Genomic DNA, 19,046 nt, shown 5'->3' with positions numbered 1-19,046 from the left:
TTTATATGTGGATTCTGGTATTTGGGGCAGAGGTTTTTCTTATTACCTGCTCCTTTCTTAACTGACAATGCCAGCAATTGAATCTAGAAGTCACACAAAACACTCAGCAACTTTGCCTTTCCATAGCAGAATTCCCTGCTCTAATGTTGGCATGAAAGCTGGCTGTGTTTCTTTTCACTGGCCTGAATGCTAGTGTTGAGGCTATCCATAAATTCAGTTCTCTGTATAATTTCTTAACAATCGAAGTGTTTGGACAATTTAAAAATGATTGCTGATCTGTGATAAAATCTGTCTAGAAATCAGTGTTTGTTTTGTTTATCTGTGCTTTTCTAAATAGTTTGAGCTATTTGATGAAAGCTAGAACCCTCTTTTTATATATGTATGTAACTAGTTGATTGTTTCTGGCTGCTTGTTGTAATGAGGCACTTTGGAGCTCATATTAGTAAACTTTTTTTTTTCTTTTTTGATCAGGTGGATGCACACTGAAAAATAAATCTGCCCAGTCCCTGGAATACTGTGCTAAGCTACTTGGCTTGGACCAGGATGATCTCCGTGTTAGTTTAACCACCAGAGTCATGCTGACAACAGCAGGGGGCACCAAAGGGACAGTTATCAAGTAAGTTGCAAGCAGGAGAACAGCGAGAAGCAACGCTTTCTCACTATCCTCACCAGGTTTGCTAGGACTTTTGCAGCTAAGGTTGTAAGTACCAACTGTAAAATATCTTCTTTGGGCTGTTATGGAATTATTGAGGGTGTAAAAGAAGGGAAAGCCTTCCCCCCCCTCCTTTGTGCTGTAAGGTAAATGGTGTTTCTTTAGAGTAACGTATTATCTGTCACTACGCCAAATGTTTCCTTTCATCCCAGTGTGTGAGGGAAAAATGTATTTTGCATAGTAACAGTAATGATTTCTTTTTTACCTGTTAATACTAAGCTGTCAAGTATGAGTAGAAGTGAAAATGCCTCAGAATGGGTCTCAGCACAGCCTGAACCCACATGTACAGTATGTTGCAATAATAGTTTAGAAGCAAAGACCAAGTGCGGTGTCTGTGTTACGGGTACAGTCTGAATGGCTCCTTGGAATGTTTTTGCAAATAACTTGTAACCATGTAAGTAATCTACAGTACTATGCTGTTGTCATGTTGCCTGAATGGTGGGCAGCCCTTAGTGGACCACGTGGAAAGACTTCGTCTCATCAGTGATATTTTTGTGGGAGACCCTTATATCCCTTTAAACACACACAATTTGGCTTGTGCTGCTTCAGTGCATCTTCCAGATTTCTTTTATGGCCTTCATTTTCTACTTTATTACTTCTTGCTACAAAATAATAGTGTCTGTGTCTTCCAAAACTATCTCCTCCTAGCTTTTGTTGTTTTGTTTAGGGTTTAATTGCTTGCAAAGCACTGAACTTCTGAAAATCACACGTTTGCTGCCAAATTTGTGAGGCAAAACCTTTGGGGCCCTGGGAGCCACACGCTACCCTTTCCTCCTGTAGAATACCAAATGGAATCCAGTTTTACAAAAGCAGACTTCTCCTTGTGAGAAAATGTTGTGCAGGAAGAGGGGCTGCAAGAAGGAGCGAGAATTATCCTGTGTCTGTTTCCCTCAGAGAAACTGCTTACAAAATTCCACCCATAATGAGGAAGAAACAGGCTCTGCAGAAAGATCCAAAAGTTGAACGAATATATGTCTAGATATGACTGAGAATCAGGACTGAATGTATATGCCCAATGCTGCATTCTTTTAACAGTGACCCATGTTTGAAGTGTCCATATTTCTTGATATAAGTTCCATGTATATCTTTAGCTGCGAATCGTTGTTAACAAACCTGTAAAAAATGAATTTTAAATCCTAAAAGAAACAACCCTAAGACATATGGGTAGGTGTTGCTCTCTCTAAATTGCACCTCCCATAGCTGGAAATCCATAGTTGTACTTTATTATGCATGGCAATAAACACAAAATAGAAATTTCTGTTGCATTTACCTCATGCTAAGATTTATTTTTTAAAAATCTTGTTCCACTCTTTTCAAAACAGCCCATAGTTTAAAACCTACTCAGTAAGTAGGTTGGAAACTATGGTATTGAAACCTGAGTTACACTGAATTGAACCTCGCCTTACAGTTCCATACTGCTGAACATTTTAAGATTCACATACCATATTGAGAACAGTGTGTTTTTCTGTAAATAATGCACAAACATTTAATTGAATGGTTGCATTCACTTTCAAGTAGCTCCACTGTAGTTTTTATAGAACAGATATCTATAGTTGCTCCTTAACTGTGTGTATCAATAAATCTTTTTTTTTCTACTACCTAAATATTTCTTCAGTTTTAAATTTTATTTACCATTTAATCTAAAATTAAGGTGAATCAGATGCCTTATATAAAAGATTGGCCATTGACATGAACTTGGTGGATTACAGTGCTGAGCTTTTAAATGCACCAGAAGGGGTATATAAAAGAACCTTCCCTCTATTTTTAAGATAAGATTCTGTCAATGCCTATTACCATAAGATAAATCAAGAGATTATGCATTAAAGCTATTTGTACTCTAATGAAATGTAGTAGCAGCCATTTCCTAGTAATGAGAGCTTTCAGTTCCTTTACCATCAGTAATGGCGATGGGGATTTTGGTTCATTGTATTATTTAAGTTCCCTTTACATAAATCTGTCGAATTAGAGAAGACAGGCTGCCATTTGCCCTTAGTGCTGGCAGCAGCTCCACAGACTTCCTCTCTGTGCTGACCCAGAGAACAGCACAGGCAGGGTTGACCGCAGCTTTCCTCGGACAGTTCCTGCGCATCCGTTCAAATAGGATTGTACTTTCCAATAAGTAGGGCTTAAGGTGGCTGAAACAGTTCAGATTCACGGGGCCAGAACACCATTCTTCTCACTGATTCATCCTGAAATGAGGGGAGGGCAGAGAAAATCGGTTTCTGGAGCTGATGGCTGTGTTACTATTTTTCAGTATTAGGAGGTTTGGTGTGTGTTTTGTTTTACTTTTGGATTAGGGCATACGTGTGCTAAAAGTAAGACTCAGCTGAACGTACACTCACCAAAACGTATTCTTTCCTTATGATTAACTTTTCAGGGCACATTGAAGATTTATCCCTTTTTTGTAGTAGCCATTGCAGAGAGAAGGAAAGGAACTCCATAACACAGATGGGAGCAACTGGCTGGTTTCTCTAGTTCCTGGGATTTATTTCGGAAGCAGCAATGCCTTTTCCAAACCTTTTGTAGCCCTAATTGCTCTTTTTCTCAGAGATTCCTGCTCCCCCAGAGAGGGTGACTTTAATGTATGGCCCAATGAAGCTAATTCAGCGAAGAGCAATGTTATCTGAATAGGCACTGAGTTACCTTAATTGAACCTCATTGGCATTGTCACATAGTCAAACCTGAATTGCTGTATAATGTGCTCATCAAAAAGAATATAAATTCAAAAACAAGTGTGGGTTCAGCAGTCAGTCTGACCTGAAAATACAAGTGAACTGATCTTTAGCAGTAACCTTTTATGGGTTTCCTGGAAACTTTCTGGGGCCCCTTCAAAGTCCTTTTGGAAATATTATCTAGGAAACATTTACCTCAGTCCTCAGTGAAACTCTTTTGGAACAGGTGTCTTTCTAGCTTTTTCTTCCTCTTCTTTCAAGATGCTCCTCTGGATTCAGTGGTTCAGCACAATCTTTTCTATTTCTTTTTTATATTGTCCCAATGTTGTTGATTCCATCTTTTTCTCTATACAACCTTTCCCTCATTTGTCAGTTGTGGATTGAAATTCTTGTAGGGTTACGTATTCCAAAATTTCTGTTTTGTCAGTGATGTCTTAATACTTTTGCATGCATATGGTTTATTTTAAATGCTTTTTTTTTAAAAGCCATGTTTCATCTTATATAATTTGTTTCACAAGAATGGGTTTTTTTAAAAAATAAATGGCACTTTTAAATAAATGGCACTGAAATAATATTTCATTTGTTATATAATTTTATTAAAGATTTTTTAAAAAAGAATATAAAAACTAACACAAACTAATATAAGACAAAAAAAGAAAAAGAAAGAAAAAGAAATCAAAGAGAAGTACAAGAAATGAAAATGAAAATAGAAAAGAAAGAAAAAAGATACGAAGAAGTAGCTTTCAATTTTCTTTGCAGCAGGTATAAGTGCAATTATAAGTTTGCCTCTTATTCTATGGTTACAACATAACTCTCTTCTTTCTATGGCCAATTCTATTTAATTATCAAAACCATAAATCATAAGTTCATTTTTTTCTGTTTCACACAAAAAGTCTATAAGGGGTTTCTAGTCAGCAATAAATGTAGATATTGTCTTTTCTCGGATGAAAGAAGTTGATTTAGCCATTGGCACTGAAATAATATTTCAGTATTGTGGAAAAGTCAGCAAAATCAGCATTGCAGAAGAAAAGCTGTATCACTATTACCAAAAACCAGTGCTAGGAGATATACAAGTTACTAACACGTCACTTTCTGCTATTCCTAGCTTTTCATAAAAAAGAAGAACGTGTCATTATTCGATATAGCTTTTCCACATTTCCAGGGAAGCTAGAAAGAAAATGAGTGATTTTAAAAAAAGAGACACGGAAAGAAAAAAATTCTCATGAATCTTCCCTCTGTGAGGTGGCTTTGATTGGTGGTATATATTCCTATATACACAGACATACAGACAGTACACAGAGGCTGGATATATGAAAAAGCACTATTTAAGTAAACTAGTGGCCCAGTTCTCATGATGATAGTCATATTTTTCTACTGTTCTTCTGCAGCTGCTGTATATTCTTGGCCAATGTGGCACTGTTGCTTTACATAAGCCCAGCCTGGCCATAAAATCAGCAGACCTCTAAGTTGTATGGATTATCCCTGTGTTCAACTCTCTGAATCTAGCTGGACCAATTTTGATGCTCTCTGGCATGTGGTTTGAGGGAATGCAGCTAAATTGTATCATATGGGATTTGGCCTGAACTGATTCAAATGCCCAGAATGAATCAGATTGATTTTCAAAATTGATTGGGACATTCAGATTAATCTGATCTGCACATCTTTAATATATTACTGTCCACACTAGCATGCTTCCAGTTATATGACTATGCTTATGCTACTGGTGAAGAACTTGGTATCCTTAAGTATGTTTCCTTATTATATGACTTCATCAGGAACTTGGTTGACTAGTAGTATGGTGATTCTGCTGCTCTCTGGCACATTGCTAAGATATCTTAGGTTGGTGCCTAACAGAGGCAGGAAGCTTCTTTATGCAATTCTTCCACTGCTTTTCTCCTTGTTGTATTTAGGAGGGCCATAGAGATTTTTCATCTGCCAAGGCTTTTATTGTTGGAATTCCATATTTAATGCTGTTTCTATTAAATATTTAGTTTATTTAATTTTTGTCCATATTGTTGTAATCTGCCTTGAGAATGCTTTCCCACAAATATGGAGCAAATTGATAGTAATGATAATACTTTTTCCCTGCAGGGTTCCATTAAAAGTAGAACAGGCAAATAATGCACGCGATGCTTTGGCAAAAACTGTCTATAGTCACCTCTTTGACCATGTGGTAAACAGGGTAAATCAATGTTTCCCATTTGAGACATCATCTTTTTTCATTGGTGTTCTGGATATTGCAGGTTTTGGTAAGTGTTTTACATTTTAACTATTCAGGCTATGTGATTTTCATGTTTATCACTTCTTACAACAAGAAATCCTGGACATGGAATGGCAAAATTTGACAGCCAATTTGATGTAGTGATTAAGGTGCTGGACTAGAAGCCAGGAGACTGAGTTCTAGTCTTCCCTTAGGCATGAAAGCTGACTGGGTGACTTTGGGCCTGTCATTCTCTTTCATCCCAGCCCACTTCATAGGGCTGTTGCTGTGGAGACAGTAGGACAGAGGAGCATTATGTACACCATCTTGATTTGTATAAATAAAGGTGGGATATCAATCTAATAATAATTTTAAAAAATGAATTGAAGTTAGTTCCAAAATGATTTGGCCTTAAAATGTGAATGTGAAGTAGAATTCATAGCCAACCAAATAACTCACCACTTTGGAAATGCCTAGATATTTTAGAGATCTTCTCTTAGGCCCATTTTAAGGTTCTTTTATCTGTTCTAAAAGGAGTGCACTTGCCCTTGTGGTTCACTGTGTCTAAACAGTGGGATATGCCCTATTATACCTTGAATGTTATATAGGTCTAAATGATAAGTGCATTATGCTCCTATCCACAAACTTTCTTGGCCCCCAGATGAATCCTTGCTCTCAGACAATCTCCTGCAACCTTTAAGGTGGCAAAATGTTGTGCAGCTGCCTGTAGGGTGAGGCAAACGAGAAGACAAGATTGCCAGCAAAATAGGCAGCCTTGATGACTGTAGCCAACAGCCTCCTGCTGATTTTATGCTGTTACCTGTTGCTGGGAGACTAGTGGGCTTCCTTGAGAGACAGACTGCTGGACTAGATGAATCAGGGGTCCAATCCAGCAGGGCACTGATTATGTTCTTAAATTTTGTTCTGTATTGCTAATTGTCTGGATATTTTAAGCCTTATAGAATATTTCAATTTATTGGCCAATAGCTATAATAAAGCATTCATTCATTCATACTTCTCATTATCTATTCTTTGAATTCAAGGATCAAGTCTATGAAGCCCAGGATTGTCTTTTGATGAGACTGTTGGGCCTTAGTTATCTATATCCTTACTGTTGAGTATATATTAAATCCTACAATTATATAAGAACTGACAGTAAAAAACAAATAGGAAGAGTACAAAAGAACACCTTTATATTTATGCCTTTGTTCTAGTTGTGTTTAGTGTAAGCCATATTGAATTCAGTGGGGCTTTTTTCCTAGCAAATATATGAAAATGGGAAAAAGCTCTTTCTATTTAATTCAGTGACTTCTAGTTGAACATATTCTCATGGTTGCTGGAGAGATTTTGTTCTTGATTAGCTTTCCTCATTCTAATATCCTCCACATCTCTTGGTTCTGCAACTCCCAGAATTCCCAGATGACAGGATGGAATTCACTCTATATGGTAGTAGCCACTACTACTATATAGAGCAGATGCCAGCTGATTTCAGACTTGTAAGAACTGCTTTTTTAAAAAATAGAAAGTTGGAATGTACCAGATTGCTAAACGGAAGTAATTTTTCCTGACAAAAATCCACCCCATGTTACCCAAAGCTGTCTTCACTTCAAAACAATACTTTGTGATGCAATAAAAATTGTGATAAAAATAAAATAAAATAAAAAATATAAATAAATAAATAAATAATAGGGAGTTGCTATTATTTATACTACTGGCTGTCAGAAATCCTTCTTGACCTGCAACAAGTCAAGAGATCTACCAGTTCATCCAGATTTACCTTCTGCCCATTTCAGTGTAGAAAGCCTGATTGTGGAATGCTCTGCTATAATGGAGTGTGAGATGATATCTTTTAAGCCAACTGTATGCACTCTAAAGCTGTTCACCATTTTGTTTTGCAGAATATTTTGAACATAACAGCTTTGAACAGTTTTGCATTAATTACTGTAATGAGAAGCTACAGCAATTCTTTAATGAAAGGATCCTCAAAGAGGTAATGTAGAACATGCCAAACAATCAAATGGTTCAGGAAAGAAACCAGATATGCTGCCCTAATTATTATATTTGATTTTTCACTTAATTTTGGTCAGCTTCATATGAGTTAGAAAATATTAGTAAAGGTAAAGGTTTCCCTTGACATTAAGTCCAGTCGTGTCCGCCTCTAGGGGGCGGCGCTCATCTCTGTTTCAAAGCCAAAGGGCCGCCGTTTGTCTGTAGACACTTCCGTGGTCATGTGGCCGGCATGACTGAACGGAACATCGTTACCTGCCCGCCGAAGCGCTACCTATTAATCTACTCACATTTGCATGTTTTCGAACTGCTAGGTTGGCAGGAGCTGGGACTAGCAACGGGAGCTCATCCTGTCACGCGGATTCGAACCGCCGACCTTCCGATTGGCAAGCTCGGCAGCTCAGTGGTTTAACCCGCAGCACCACCGCATCCCTAGAAAATACTACCCATAGCAATATTAGGAGCTATTTCATTGAATCTCACAGAATTCAGTTGTTTCCAAAAAAAAATGACACATGACAGGCTGTTCTATCCAGGACTTGGCACATATTTTTTGACATTCATAACTTAGCTTGACTTCCCAGATAGACTTGGCAGAACACTTGCAGGCCCAGTTTGGCTAGGGTAGAATCTTTATAGTGGACAAAGATGAAGGTATCCACAATAGTTGACTGCTCCCTGGCAGTGAGAAGATGAAAACGACTGTTAACAGCCTTGGGATTAAAATGCATGACTTCTTCCTTCCCTAATTTATGGATACTTCGCACAGCATAATATCCTGGGTGGCTTTGAAGTCAAGCTGCTGTTGTATGTTTACATAATGGCCATCTCCAGCCTGGAAACTACTGGTTCTGGCTTCAATCTTTACAGCACGGGTCTTTCAGCGTTCTTTTTCGTCTTACGTGATGACTTGAAAACTCTTATGTGAACACTTGTTGAGTTTTATCTAAATCAGTGTCATTTAGAGCACATGTGGAATATTTGCAAGTGTCATTTAGAGCACATGTGGAATATTTGCAAGTCCTTGAAAACTTGAAAGTGACAATATTCAGTTCAGCTCATCTTCTAGTGCACACGGAACAGGGGATGCTGGGCTGGTATTAGTTATACCATTGACATCTGAAAAGGATCAGCTTTATTTATATCTCTAGCAATCAGATGAAGGTAGACTGTTCATGATCCCTGATGTCCCAGAAAAGAATAAACATATGAGACATGGTTATTCAGGGCCTCAGAAAAATATGGGGCTTTTCTTTAAGAAGCTTGAGTTTTTAAAACAAGTTCCAGCTATTTCAGCTCTGGAGTTTTATGTTCTCAGAGTCAAATTGCTTACCAGTGAAATAGCTCATTGCAACTCAGGAATGACAAGTTCTTTTTGGGTGGGATCAGCTTCATCAGAAATAAGTCACATTGAGTCAGAAGAGTGGCCAAGCCATTAATGGAATCTGACATCACAGCCATTGTAAGTGGTATGATCAGACAGGCTGTTATATGATAATATTATTTCTCTTACAGGAACAAGAGCTTTATCAGAAAGAAGGTTTAGGTGTTAATGAAGTGCGTTATGTAGATAACCAGGACTGTATAGGTATGTCACTTGAATAGTGGGGTAGTGTTTATATGCTAAAGCTCTATTGATTATGGCTTCTGTTAAAAGTATGCAGAACTACATCCATTTTGTTTTTTTCTGATTCTTTAAAGCAACTAGGAACAATTACGGGGGGAAACGTTTACCCTCCCCCATGTTAAATTACTTTGAAAGAAAATACTATAATTTATACCTTCTGGATTTGACAAAGGGTCTTTATTTTTTGGCTAGAATGGTTGGGGTAAGACAAACTGTGGAAAAGTATTTTTAAGTTGAATGAAACCATGCCTTATTTTAATGTTTGAAGTTGAGTCTTCTCACTAAAATGGCTTGGGTCCACCAGACCAAAATCTGAAGCTAGTAAATTATCCTGGACCATTTACCTCAGTAATAGAGAGTTGGTTTTAAAGTGTATTAAATACTAGTTAGTGGGACAAGTCATACTTTCACAGGCTTAGAAGTCATGTTTACATGAAGAAAAGTGAACTGGAAGCAGTGAAGAATTTTGCTTTGTTATCTTGCTGTTCTTCCAGGTAGAAGGCAGGAAAAAGGTTACTTTTTAATGACTTTCCGCCTGCAGCCCCAGCTGTGTCTATTTCCCATGCTATTTCTCTCAGACCCTCCAAAACATACATTTGGTGGTAAAGTAGTTGTCACGGTCAAGAACAGTGTTATTTAGTGGGACCCGGGAAGTTTGCCTTCTCTGTTTCTGTGCCTGCCCCATGGAACAGCATATATCTCTGAGATTTGGATGGCCCTGACCCTGATGGCCTTCTATAATGCATCATTATTATTCATTTATTTAATTATCAAATCAATTTATATGGCCAGCAAATTATATTTTGCAGATACGGCCCTGGGCAGCTAACAACACATTAAAAACCCTATAAAAAACAATGTCAACAAAACATTTAAAAACCTAAAATGTCGCTGAGAATAAATCCAGAAAACTTTCAGCAAAACATTTCACAGGGCATCTAACCTCCTAACCCCCTATGTCCTGGAGTACATTCAGGTCTTCAGTGCTTTGCAAAAGGCTGGTAGGGTCAGACAATCTAATATTATCTTGTGGTGTTCCAGACGGCAGGCACGGTGACAGAAAAGCCCATTTCCTAGATCCCATTCTTTAATTGAGGGGACCTGGAGCATGCCCCTCCTGTTGGATCTGGTGGGACAGGTATAAACAAGAAAGAGAAGCAGTCTGGCAGATAACCCAGCCCCATGCCAGGAAGGGCTGCATAGGTGACAACCAGCACCTTGAATTCCTCCTGGAAATATGCTAGGACTCAGTGAATTAATATTTGGCTTTTTCCTGGGCATTGGGCCAAAGTGTTTAGTGAGCCCATTTTTCAGGGTATCGTGGATGTGAATATATGTATTGCTCCAGGCATGATGTGTATTGTTTTGTTTTTTGTATATTTTATTGTTAATATTAACTGCTGTTCACCTTATAGTTGTATGTCAGGAGTCTTCTTGCTATCAGCAGTGATGTATTTCTTGATCACTACTATTTTATTATATTTGTAAAATGTTTACATTTTACAAAGCATTTCTGTATTTGATTTTACCATAGGTTTTATGTATTTTTAATGCATATATGTAAGTACCCTTTGAATAACAGTAGAAACATGGATACTAAATCATAAGAGTATGTAAGTGCAGTAGAGAATTTTGTTTAAACTGCAGCCATTCCAATAACTTGCTGTATCAGTGAATAATATTTTATTTAAAATGCAATGATTTGCATTTTAAATAATTTGCAATAATTTAAAATAGTTGTACTGCACCTGCCTTGGGAGGCTGAAATTTCTGTGGGGCATAGAAAGCACATTAATAGGACATGTGCAAGTATTTTCTTGTTTGGTTAGGTTAGGCATTTATTATTGCATATTATTTATGAAATAGCCTGTTGTTTTTATCATGCAAACAGATTTGATTGAAGGAAAATTGATAGGAATCCTTGATATTTTGGATGAAGAAAATCGTCTTCCACAGCCAAGCGATCAACATTTTACTTCAGTGGTGCATCAGAAACAAAAGGAACACTTCAGGCTATCAGTAGGTTTATTTTTTGAATTTAGATTAGTTGGTCCCCAGCTGAGGAATCAGCTTAAACAACTGTTTGAGATTAGCTTGCTTCCTTATTTAATTCTATCAGTTTCCCTTTAACTCAGATGCGTACATTTCTGGGGACCACATAGCTACCCTGTGAACCAAGAAAAAGGCATGCCTTCTTTAAGGAGGTAAAGACAAGTGCAACAATGTCCCCAGAAATGTCTGCCCCCATTCCCACGAAAGCAAATTTTTGTTTCGAAACCAAATGGTTGCACATCACTAATAGAGAGGGTGACTGTGATAGGGAGACTGTGAAAGTGGAAAGTCAGTTCAATTTGGCTGAGGCCCTGAAGTAAAGAACTTTGCACATTCTTGATTACTATGCCACTCTCATTATGAAACCACTTGCTTTGTGGCAGTCGTTGCCACAGTTCCTAAAATAAAATCTGTGATGAGTTGTTAAAATGCCTCTCTACCTACCCATGTGGTGCAAGAGTTTGATTCTAATCATGTTATGTTAAACTCTGGATTGGCATATTTCAACCAGAATATTTAGGTCAGTGTTTTTCAAACTTGGTTGCTTTAAGATGTGTGGACTTCAACTGTTAGAGTTGTCAAGTTTGAAAAACACTGGTTTAAGAGTTGGACTAGGACTCGTATCCGGGTATAAATCCACCTTCAGTAATGGAAACTCCCTAGGTGAGTCTGGGCCAGTAACTCTCCTTCAGTCCAATCCTTCTTACTTTTTTGTGGGGATAAAACAGAGGGGAACCTCTTGAGTCTCTGGGGAAGAGGTGGGAAATCAGTCTAAAGGATAAGAAGAAATACAATATGGAGCTTGTATGGCACCCTTTCTAGTGAGGAATATTTGAGATAGATGTTTTCTCTGTATGCCTGTAGGAACAAAATACTTTGACCATTTAAATATGTAGTGGGGTAAGGACTGGAGAGTTTGAGCTCCAAGTCCACCTGCAGCTGTGGAACCTTGCTGGATGACTTTGAGCTAGCCATTCTCTTTTGGTCCAATCTATCTCACAGAGCTGTTGTGGCATTTAAATGAAGGGAGATTTCCATGTAAGCTGTCCTGAGCTCTTAGAGAAAAAGCAGGGTAGAAACTCAATGTATAGGTAATAAATAAATATTTATTTGAAAAGGTTGTGACCAAGCATTTAAGGGCCCTAGAACTTTGTGTCTAAAAAGGTCATCACTGAATACTACCTGCAAAATTCACTGTAGATCAGGTAAAGCTATAGGTCTTTTAAAGTGAGGTAGATGTGATCTTTTTGGGTCCTTGTATCCCTGCCTCCAAGGAAAATGGCAGTAAACAGCAATTGTGATGACAATATAGCTATCATTATTTGTTCCTTATGTCACATGCAAAGGCAGTGCTCTCTAGGGTTGCCTTTAAAAGACCCACCAGAAGTTATAGGTAGTCTAAAATGTGGTTGTAAGACTGCTGACTTGAGTGGATTACAGAATATGTACAGCTGATTTTGAAATAATTACACTGACTTATTTCTAAATTCAATTCAATTATTTATCTTTTTAATGCTTACAGCCTAAACTGCCAGGGGCCAGGTTACTAGAAGATCTGTCTTCTTCCACATGACCTGATTTGTTTGTTAAGGTGTACTTGAGAAGCTCTTGTTTGGATTCCTTTGCCTTTTTATATGTTCCTGCTAGTGTGAACAATATTTACTGGGAGGCTATTGAGATCCTTTTAGCTAGTATATTGCCACTGGATGATCTTGTTGCTGGCTTTTCTTCACAACTTAGTGATTTTTAATTTTTTTTTAATGTCTCATTTGTATTTGTTGTGAGCTCTTACAGCATTTTTTTTCATATCTCTATATATCTTAAATTATATTTCTTTTGCATTTCAGATACCCAGGAAGTCTAAATTGGCTGTTCATCGAAATGTTCGTGATGATGAGGGATTTATCATCAGACATTTTGCAGGAGCAGTATGCTATGAGACGGTAAATGAATCTGATAGTGTTCCTCTTTCTTTAATGATTTTTTAAAGAAATGTGTTAATAAACAATAATGGACTTTGTTAGATACAAATGTGTATTTTTGTTATTTTATGGATATTCTGTAAATGTTTATTTTAATATAAATTAAATTCTGCTTTTACAATCAGCATGTAGATTACAGAGCAGTTACTAACCATAAAATATGATATAGTATCATACTGAAGGACAATCCGGTGATCTCTCTGGAAATTAATTCACAAATAAATAGGTCAGCTAAAGGCATATACAGTTTTGTTATGAGAACTCATACTTGCTTTCTGAAGGCAAAAGGAAAGTGAACAGTGTGAGTCTTGAAGCCTTCCACAAATGCACGGCCATCACTGTAAAGTCCCTGTTCCTTGTGCATTCCAGTCTCTGCTCAGGAACCCAGAGATTATCTGAGACCTTCCTTTCTCTAAGTGACAACTGTGTGTGTGAGAGTAGGTGGCAAATAGTTGGTTGTTTTTCTTTTTAAAAAAAATCTGGTTTATTATAATAATAGACCAGAAATATAAACTGGCTTAGTTTAACTAGTAGTCACAGGATTTTCATTATCAAGGGAATGACTTTGCTCATTATGAGCAATAGTGTTTTTTATGTATAATTGTTTTAGGAAAAGTAACATTTTCAAAAAATATACTTCAAAATATTGTAGGAGGAGAACCATGTTAGTCTATTGTATCCAAAAATCAGAAAGCCCAGTTGCTCCTCTGAAAATCAACAAATTTTATTTAAGGTTTAAGCTTTTGTGAGCTGCAGCTCACTTCATCAGATGCATGGAGTGGCTGAACTGATGTAGGATTTAAGCTGTTGAGAGAGGGAAAAAGGAAAGCAAGACAGGTTGGCTATGGAGATGCATATTACATCTGAGGCAGATTACAAGTACCTTATTAATTAACAGTTGCAATATATTAAAAACCCATTGTGTTTGTTCTGGCCTTCTGAGATAGCCCAAAACCTGTTGATGTTCAGGAGTCTCCTACCCAGTTGTCCTGCTGTAGTTTATTTGCTCCAAAACTGCTACTTGAAAATAGAGCCTATTCTTCCATGCTTAAAACAAACAAACAAACCCACAGGGTTTTTATAGTATTGCTTTTAGAGTTCTTGCCAATCTTCTTCATGTGTGCTTGCCTTAATTCATACATATGACCTAGAGATAGCTCAGATCTGTGTGCTCCCCTAAGTAACTTTAATGCTTCTGATTTTCCTCAGACCCAGTTTGTGGAAAAAAACAATGATGCTCTGCATATGTCTCTGGAGTCCCTTATATGTGAATCCAAGGATAAATTTATCCGGCAAATTTTTGAGTCCAACACTAACAACAATAAGGACCCTAAGCAAAAAGCAGGAAAATTAAGTTTTATCAGCGTGGGCAACAAATTCAAGGTATGGGCACAAGAAATCTAGTAGCTTTATTAGACTGCTCTTTATAGTCCTATAATGATAGGAACATATGATAGTGGATTCAGTTTCATTCCAGACCAATCCTAAATATCATTATTTAAACTGATTTCAGTGGGATTTGCTTTTTAATAGGTTCACTTGAAAGAATCTCATATTTTCAGTATGCCTTCTTGGTGGATTTTCCTATTGTCCCCTTAATAATTTTTCCATGCTGCTGCCTCATGGGACTGTTAAAGTTCTTCTTGGAAGTTTTATATCAAAAATTCAAGTCAAGTCAAATTTTACTATGGCCTAAAGCCAGCACACTCAGAAACAACTAGACAGACAAGCAAAACATCAATCTATCTATAAATCTATACACCTAACAATAAAGATATATAGTAATTGAATTAAGAACACTGGTAATGCTCTTAATTTTTATGCTACAGAAATCATCCATCATGTTTTAAAAGCAACATTTGGCAACATTATATGTAACATATAATTCTTATCAGCTAAAACAAAAACTTCATAAACGTCTTCTGTCCAGTCTGGAGTTGCTGCTAAGCAAGGAAAAATTAGTTTGCACAGAGTACCTGAATAAAATTCATAGCGCGCTAGAGCCTGAGTGATTGTTTCAACCCACCTGTACCAGGTGTGCATAAGCAGCGTTGTAGGGATTTTAGCGGGACCCGGTGGTGCTGCGGATTAAACCGCTGAGCTGCTGATCTTGCCGATCGGAAGGTTGGCGGTTCGAATCCGCGTGACGGGATGAGCTCCCTTTGCTAGTCCCAGCTCCTGCCAACCTACCAGTTCGAAAACATGCAAATGTGAGTAGATTAATAGGTACCGCTTCAGCAGGCAGGTAACGGCGTTCTGTGTAGTCATGCTGGCCGCATGACCACGGAAGTGTCTACGGACAAACGCCGGCTCTTCGGCTTTGAAATGGAGATGAGCACCGCCCCCTAGAGTCAGACACGACTGGACTTAATGTCAAGGGAAACCTTTACCTTTACCTTAGGGATTTTAGCAGAATTTTAGCAGACAAATGGCAGGACTTTAGTCCATGGCCTTGAACTTCTTGAGAGGTTGCCATGACCATGCTGCATGTTGCAAGAGGAATGAAGAATCTTCAAGGACTCTGTTAATAAATACCTCAGTAGTAGAATGGTACAAACACAACAGGTGCTGGAGAACAATTGTCTTGCCAAAGCCAAATGGGATATCTTCAGTTCAGAAGCTTTCCTCTCTGCTACCCTCTTACAGCCTGTACCTTTGAAGTGGCCCTCATTAACAAGATCTCACAGTGGATGTTCCATTTAAATAGTGAATGCTGTCTATGAAAGTGAGGCATGAGCAATTCTTCTAATGTAATGAGGAGGAGGAAGAAACACTCTGCTTTTAAGGGGAAAACAATCTCAGGGCACTGGGCATTCCTTTCCTCTTTTTCCTAACTAAATGAAAAGTCTGATATTTTTCCTGTTTTTGCTCTTTTGTTATGAGCTGTAAACCTGGCTTCTGACTGTTCCTTTTGTACTTGATATGTTAAGCCTTCTCTGTTTGGTTTGGTTTTTCTTCTTCCTTTTTGCTGTCCAACAGTTTTTGTGTTAGTTGGCCTTTACAGCTCAAGATGGCTGGAGGGAGCTACAGGGAGACAGAGAGGAAAAGCAGGCAGAAGCCAGACCAAAGGTTGAAGGGAAATAGGATGCTCTGTGGACTCCTCCTTTATCAATAATGTAATTGAGATAGGGGTTTCATTTCCAGCAGGTCAGTTCTTCTTCACGTAGTACTGAGAAAACATTTCTATTCTAGAGCAGGGTTCTGATTTTCTTCCAAGGGTAAAGTAATAATTATGTATTTAGTACCAAGGAGAATGTTTACTCTCTTTCCATCATGTTCTTTTTTCAAATAAGTTGTAAAATGGGCCGGTCTCTTGTACCCCCCATACACATTGCCTCCCCTTCAGAGCACTGTGCCCTGTCCAGTGAACTTTAAAGGCAGAGGGTGGATATGCCAGATGCAGATATGCAGGCAACTGAATTTGTGGATTTCTCGTTGTAATTAAACTATAGACCCTGGTAAATATGCGTGCTGAGTTTTCAACAGTAGACTGTTATAGATAAAAGTGGGTTGAAACCTGTGTGGTTCTTAATATATGTTTCCTGCATAAATCCAGTACAGTTGGGAGGAGGGAGCAATTCAGAACAATTTCACACGGTACTTCCCCATCTCCTTAATTTTCTGGCTTATACCTGGCCCTTCTATCCCTAGGTGGGCATACCTAGGGAACTACCAGACAAGCAGAGTGTAGTATAAAACAGTGAAATGTAATATAAAACAATTAAAACAGAAACCATTGGTTTGTACAAAATTATGCATTCCTGTTGGTTATTCCAGCTAGCCTTTGAGACAGAGATAAATTCGTTTGTTCCATCCTTTTGTATGAGTGATACTGATTTTTGTTGTTGGCATTGTTCCTCAGTTTTGATCAGTCTGTTGTTATTTTTTGTTAAAGTTTTGATTTTCTTATTGAGTTGTTTTAATCCTATTTTGAGGCAGCAGGATTGTAACCCACCTAGGCTCAATATTTGGAGTGGCATTTAAGCCTAGTGAAATAAAACTAATTAATCAGTCCAGCATAAAAGCCCTAGCAGAGGAGCCAGTTAAGGCTCATTTACTAACTCAAGGTGGAATATCTGTTTCCCAGGTGAATGGATGGTGTTTCATCATGAGCTCACAATAAGCAAACAAGTAGCACTCTTCCATTACATACAAAGATTGTAGCCAATGAGTACCAGGGCAACAGCTCTAGTTTCCAAAAGCAAGAGAGAAATATTTTAAGTGTACTGACTTTAAAAGTTTAATGAGAGAGGTTGGTACATTCTTAGGATAATGTGATATCACTGCTTCCGTTCTGTATGCAGTCTACTCCCTCCTTGATCCTTTATATACACACAGCTGTCATTTTTGTTGATTATTTTTGTAGTACAATGACATTGCGCAATGTGTTAAGATGAGTTACATACAATAAAAATAAATAACCCCCTAATATTTTCATAGACGATAAAGAGGAGGGGAAGAAGTGTAATGGGCTTGTGCAAGTGGAGGTATATTTTGTCCTGGGAACTGAGAGATTCTTATGTGCAGGACCTGGTTGAAGTCTAGAAAAACAGGTTGCCACTATGGAGCTGTTCCTGAACTCTACAGCTTTAGCCTATTGGTGGGGAACTGAATGCTGAGCTTCATCTGATCTTTGTAATTGCAGAGTGAGATTATTGGGGGAAAGCTTTCCCTAAACTATTGTGAGTGGGGTAGTTGTCAATGGAAAGGATTGGCCCAGTGTTAAGTTGTATGTTATTCATTAGCCACGCAGGCTAGAGGTAATAGGAGCTGTAATTCAGTGTATCCGAAAGGAATCCAGTTGGGGAAGGCTGCATGTGGCGTTTTGCTGTCTGGGGACAGACCTGCCTTCTGCCTAAGGGCATTTCTTTACATGTGGCTTTGCCATCTTTTGAACTGCCTGGCTTTGGCATTCACATTTCCCTCCTTTCTTTCTCTCCCAGACATCCCCTTTACCTGTTGGTGTGGAAAGATGTAAATGTCTTTGTTGCTGGAGGAGTTCAACCAAGAAGTAAAAGTGCAGCAGTTGGCATAGTTGAGGCTGGTCAGGCCCGACATGTGCGTTTGCCTTGGCACTCCATTTCAGCAACAGTTTGTATTATGTAGAGAGCTAGTGCTGAGAGATGCATGCTGATAGTGACACATCCTGCTCCATGCTCTATTTGTGCTTCTCTAGTTTGACGCAGATGCTTTTCTTTTACAGACTCAGCTAAACCTGCTACTGGAAAAGCTTCGTAGCACTGTAAGTAAATAGTCATGGAAACTTGGTGCCTTCTGTTACAAGGTCCCGTCTCTTTTTATATTTTTGCACTAAATCTGTTAATAAAATAAACCCTAGATTAGTTGTACTAATGTGGGGATGGGGATCTGTTAAAGCAGGATATCAGGTAAATTTGAATGGAATTTTACACATGAGCATTTTGCATATTTGACCATTTTTTATGCGTGTAGCAGATGAGAATTGTCAGAACCAGCATATTTAGCTTTGTAAGAATAATCCTGGCTAAATCCATTTAGTAGGAAATCCTTTATTTTTTTACAGGTATGCTCATGTAGTCAGTTCATTCAGTGATTCTGCATCACACCAATTATAGGGAAACTGATCAATATTAAAAAAATAAGAGAGAGAGAGAGAGATTGAAGCCCTTTGGGGTCAGTGTAGTTCACCTGTAGTCCTTAACAGAAACATCTCAGAACAAATTGTATCCAGGGACATGTTAGAACAAGGATTAAAAACCTGCAGATGGGAGACCACATATGACCCACCAGCTCCTCTTTTGCAGTCCCCTGAGCC

General features: G+C 38.2%; 2 protein-coding genes across 6 annotated transcripts in view; one reads left to right on the top strand and one right to left on the bottom strand.

Moving 5' to 3' along the window:
• Positions 1–19,046, bottom strand: part of LOC134503995 (cytochrome c oxidase subunit 7A2, mitochondrial) — a 410,163-nt gene that overhangs the window by 320,715 nt on the left and 70,402 nt on the right. The window lies entirely within an intron of this gene.
• The window catches only part of MYO6 (myosin VI), a 108,788-nt gene that overhangs the window by 61,579 nt on the left and 28,163 nt on the right, over positions 1–19,046 (top strand). For all 5 annotated transcript variants that reach the window (XM_063312891.1, XM_063312882.1, XM_063312873.1 and 2 more), the window contains exons 12-19: positions 472–616; positions 5,476–5,633; positions 7,483–7,574; positions 9,107–9,179; positions 11,110–11,237; positions 13,118–13,213; positions 14,462–14,635; positions 18,456–18,494. In XM_063312891.1, coding sequence (XP_063168961.1) covers positions 472–616; positions 5,476–5,633; positions 7,483–7,574; positions 9,107–9,179; positions 11,110–11,237; positions 13,118–13,213; positions 14,462–14,635; positions 18,456–18,494 — 905 coding nt within the window. The remainder of the gene's footprint in view (positions 1–471; positions 617–5,475; positions 5,634–7,482; positions 7,575–9,106; positions 9,180–11,109; positions 11,238–13,117; positions 13,214–14,461; positions 14,636–18,455; positions 18,495–19,046) is intronic.

The sequence above is a fragment of the Candoia aspera genome, chromosome 1, assembly GCF_035149785.1.
Source record: "Candoia aspera isolate rCanAsp1 chromosome 1, rCanAsp1.hap2, whole genome shotgun sequence".
NCBI classification, from domain to species: domain Eukaryota; kingdom Metazoa; phylum Chordata; class Lepidosauria; order Squamata; family Boidae; genus Candoia; species Candoia aspera.
Note: the sequence above shows the minus strand (reverse complement) of the source record. Positions and strands in the feature narration are given on the sequence as shown.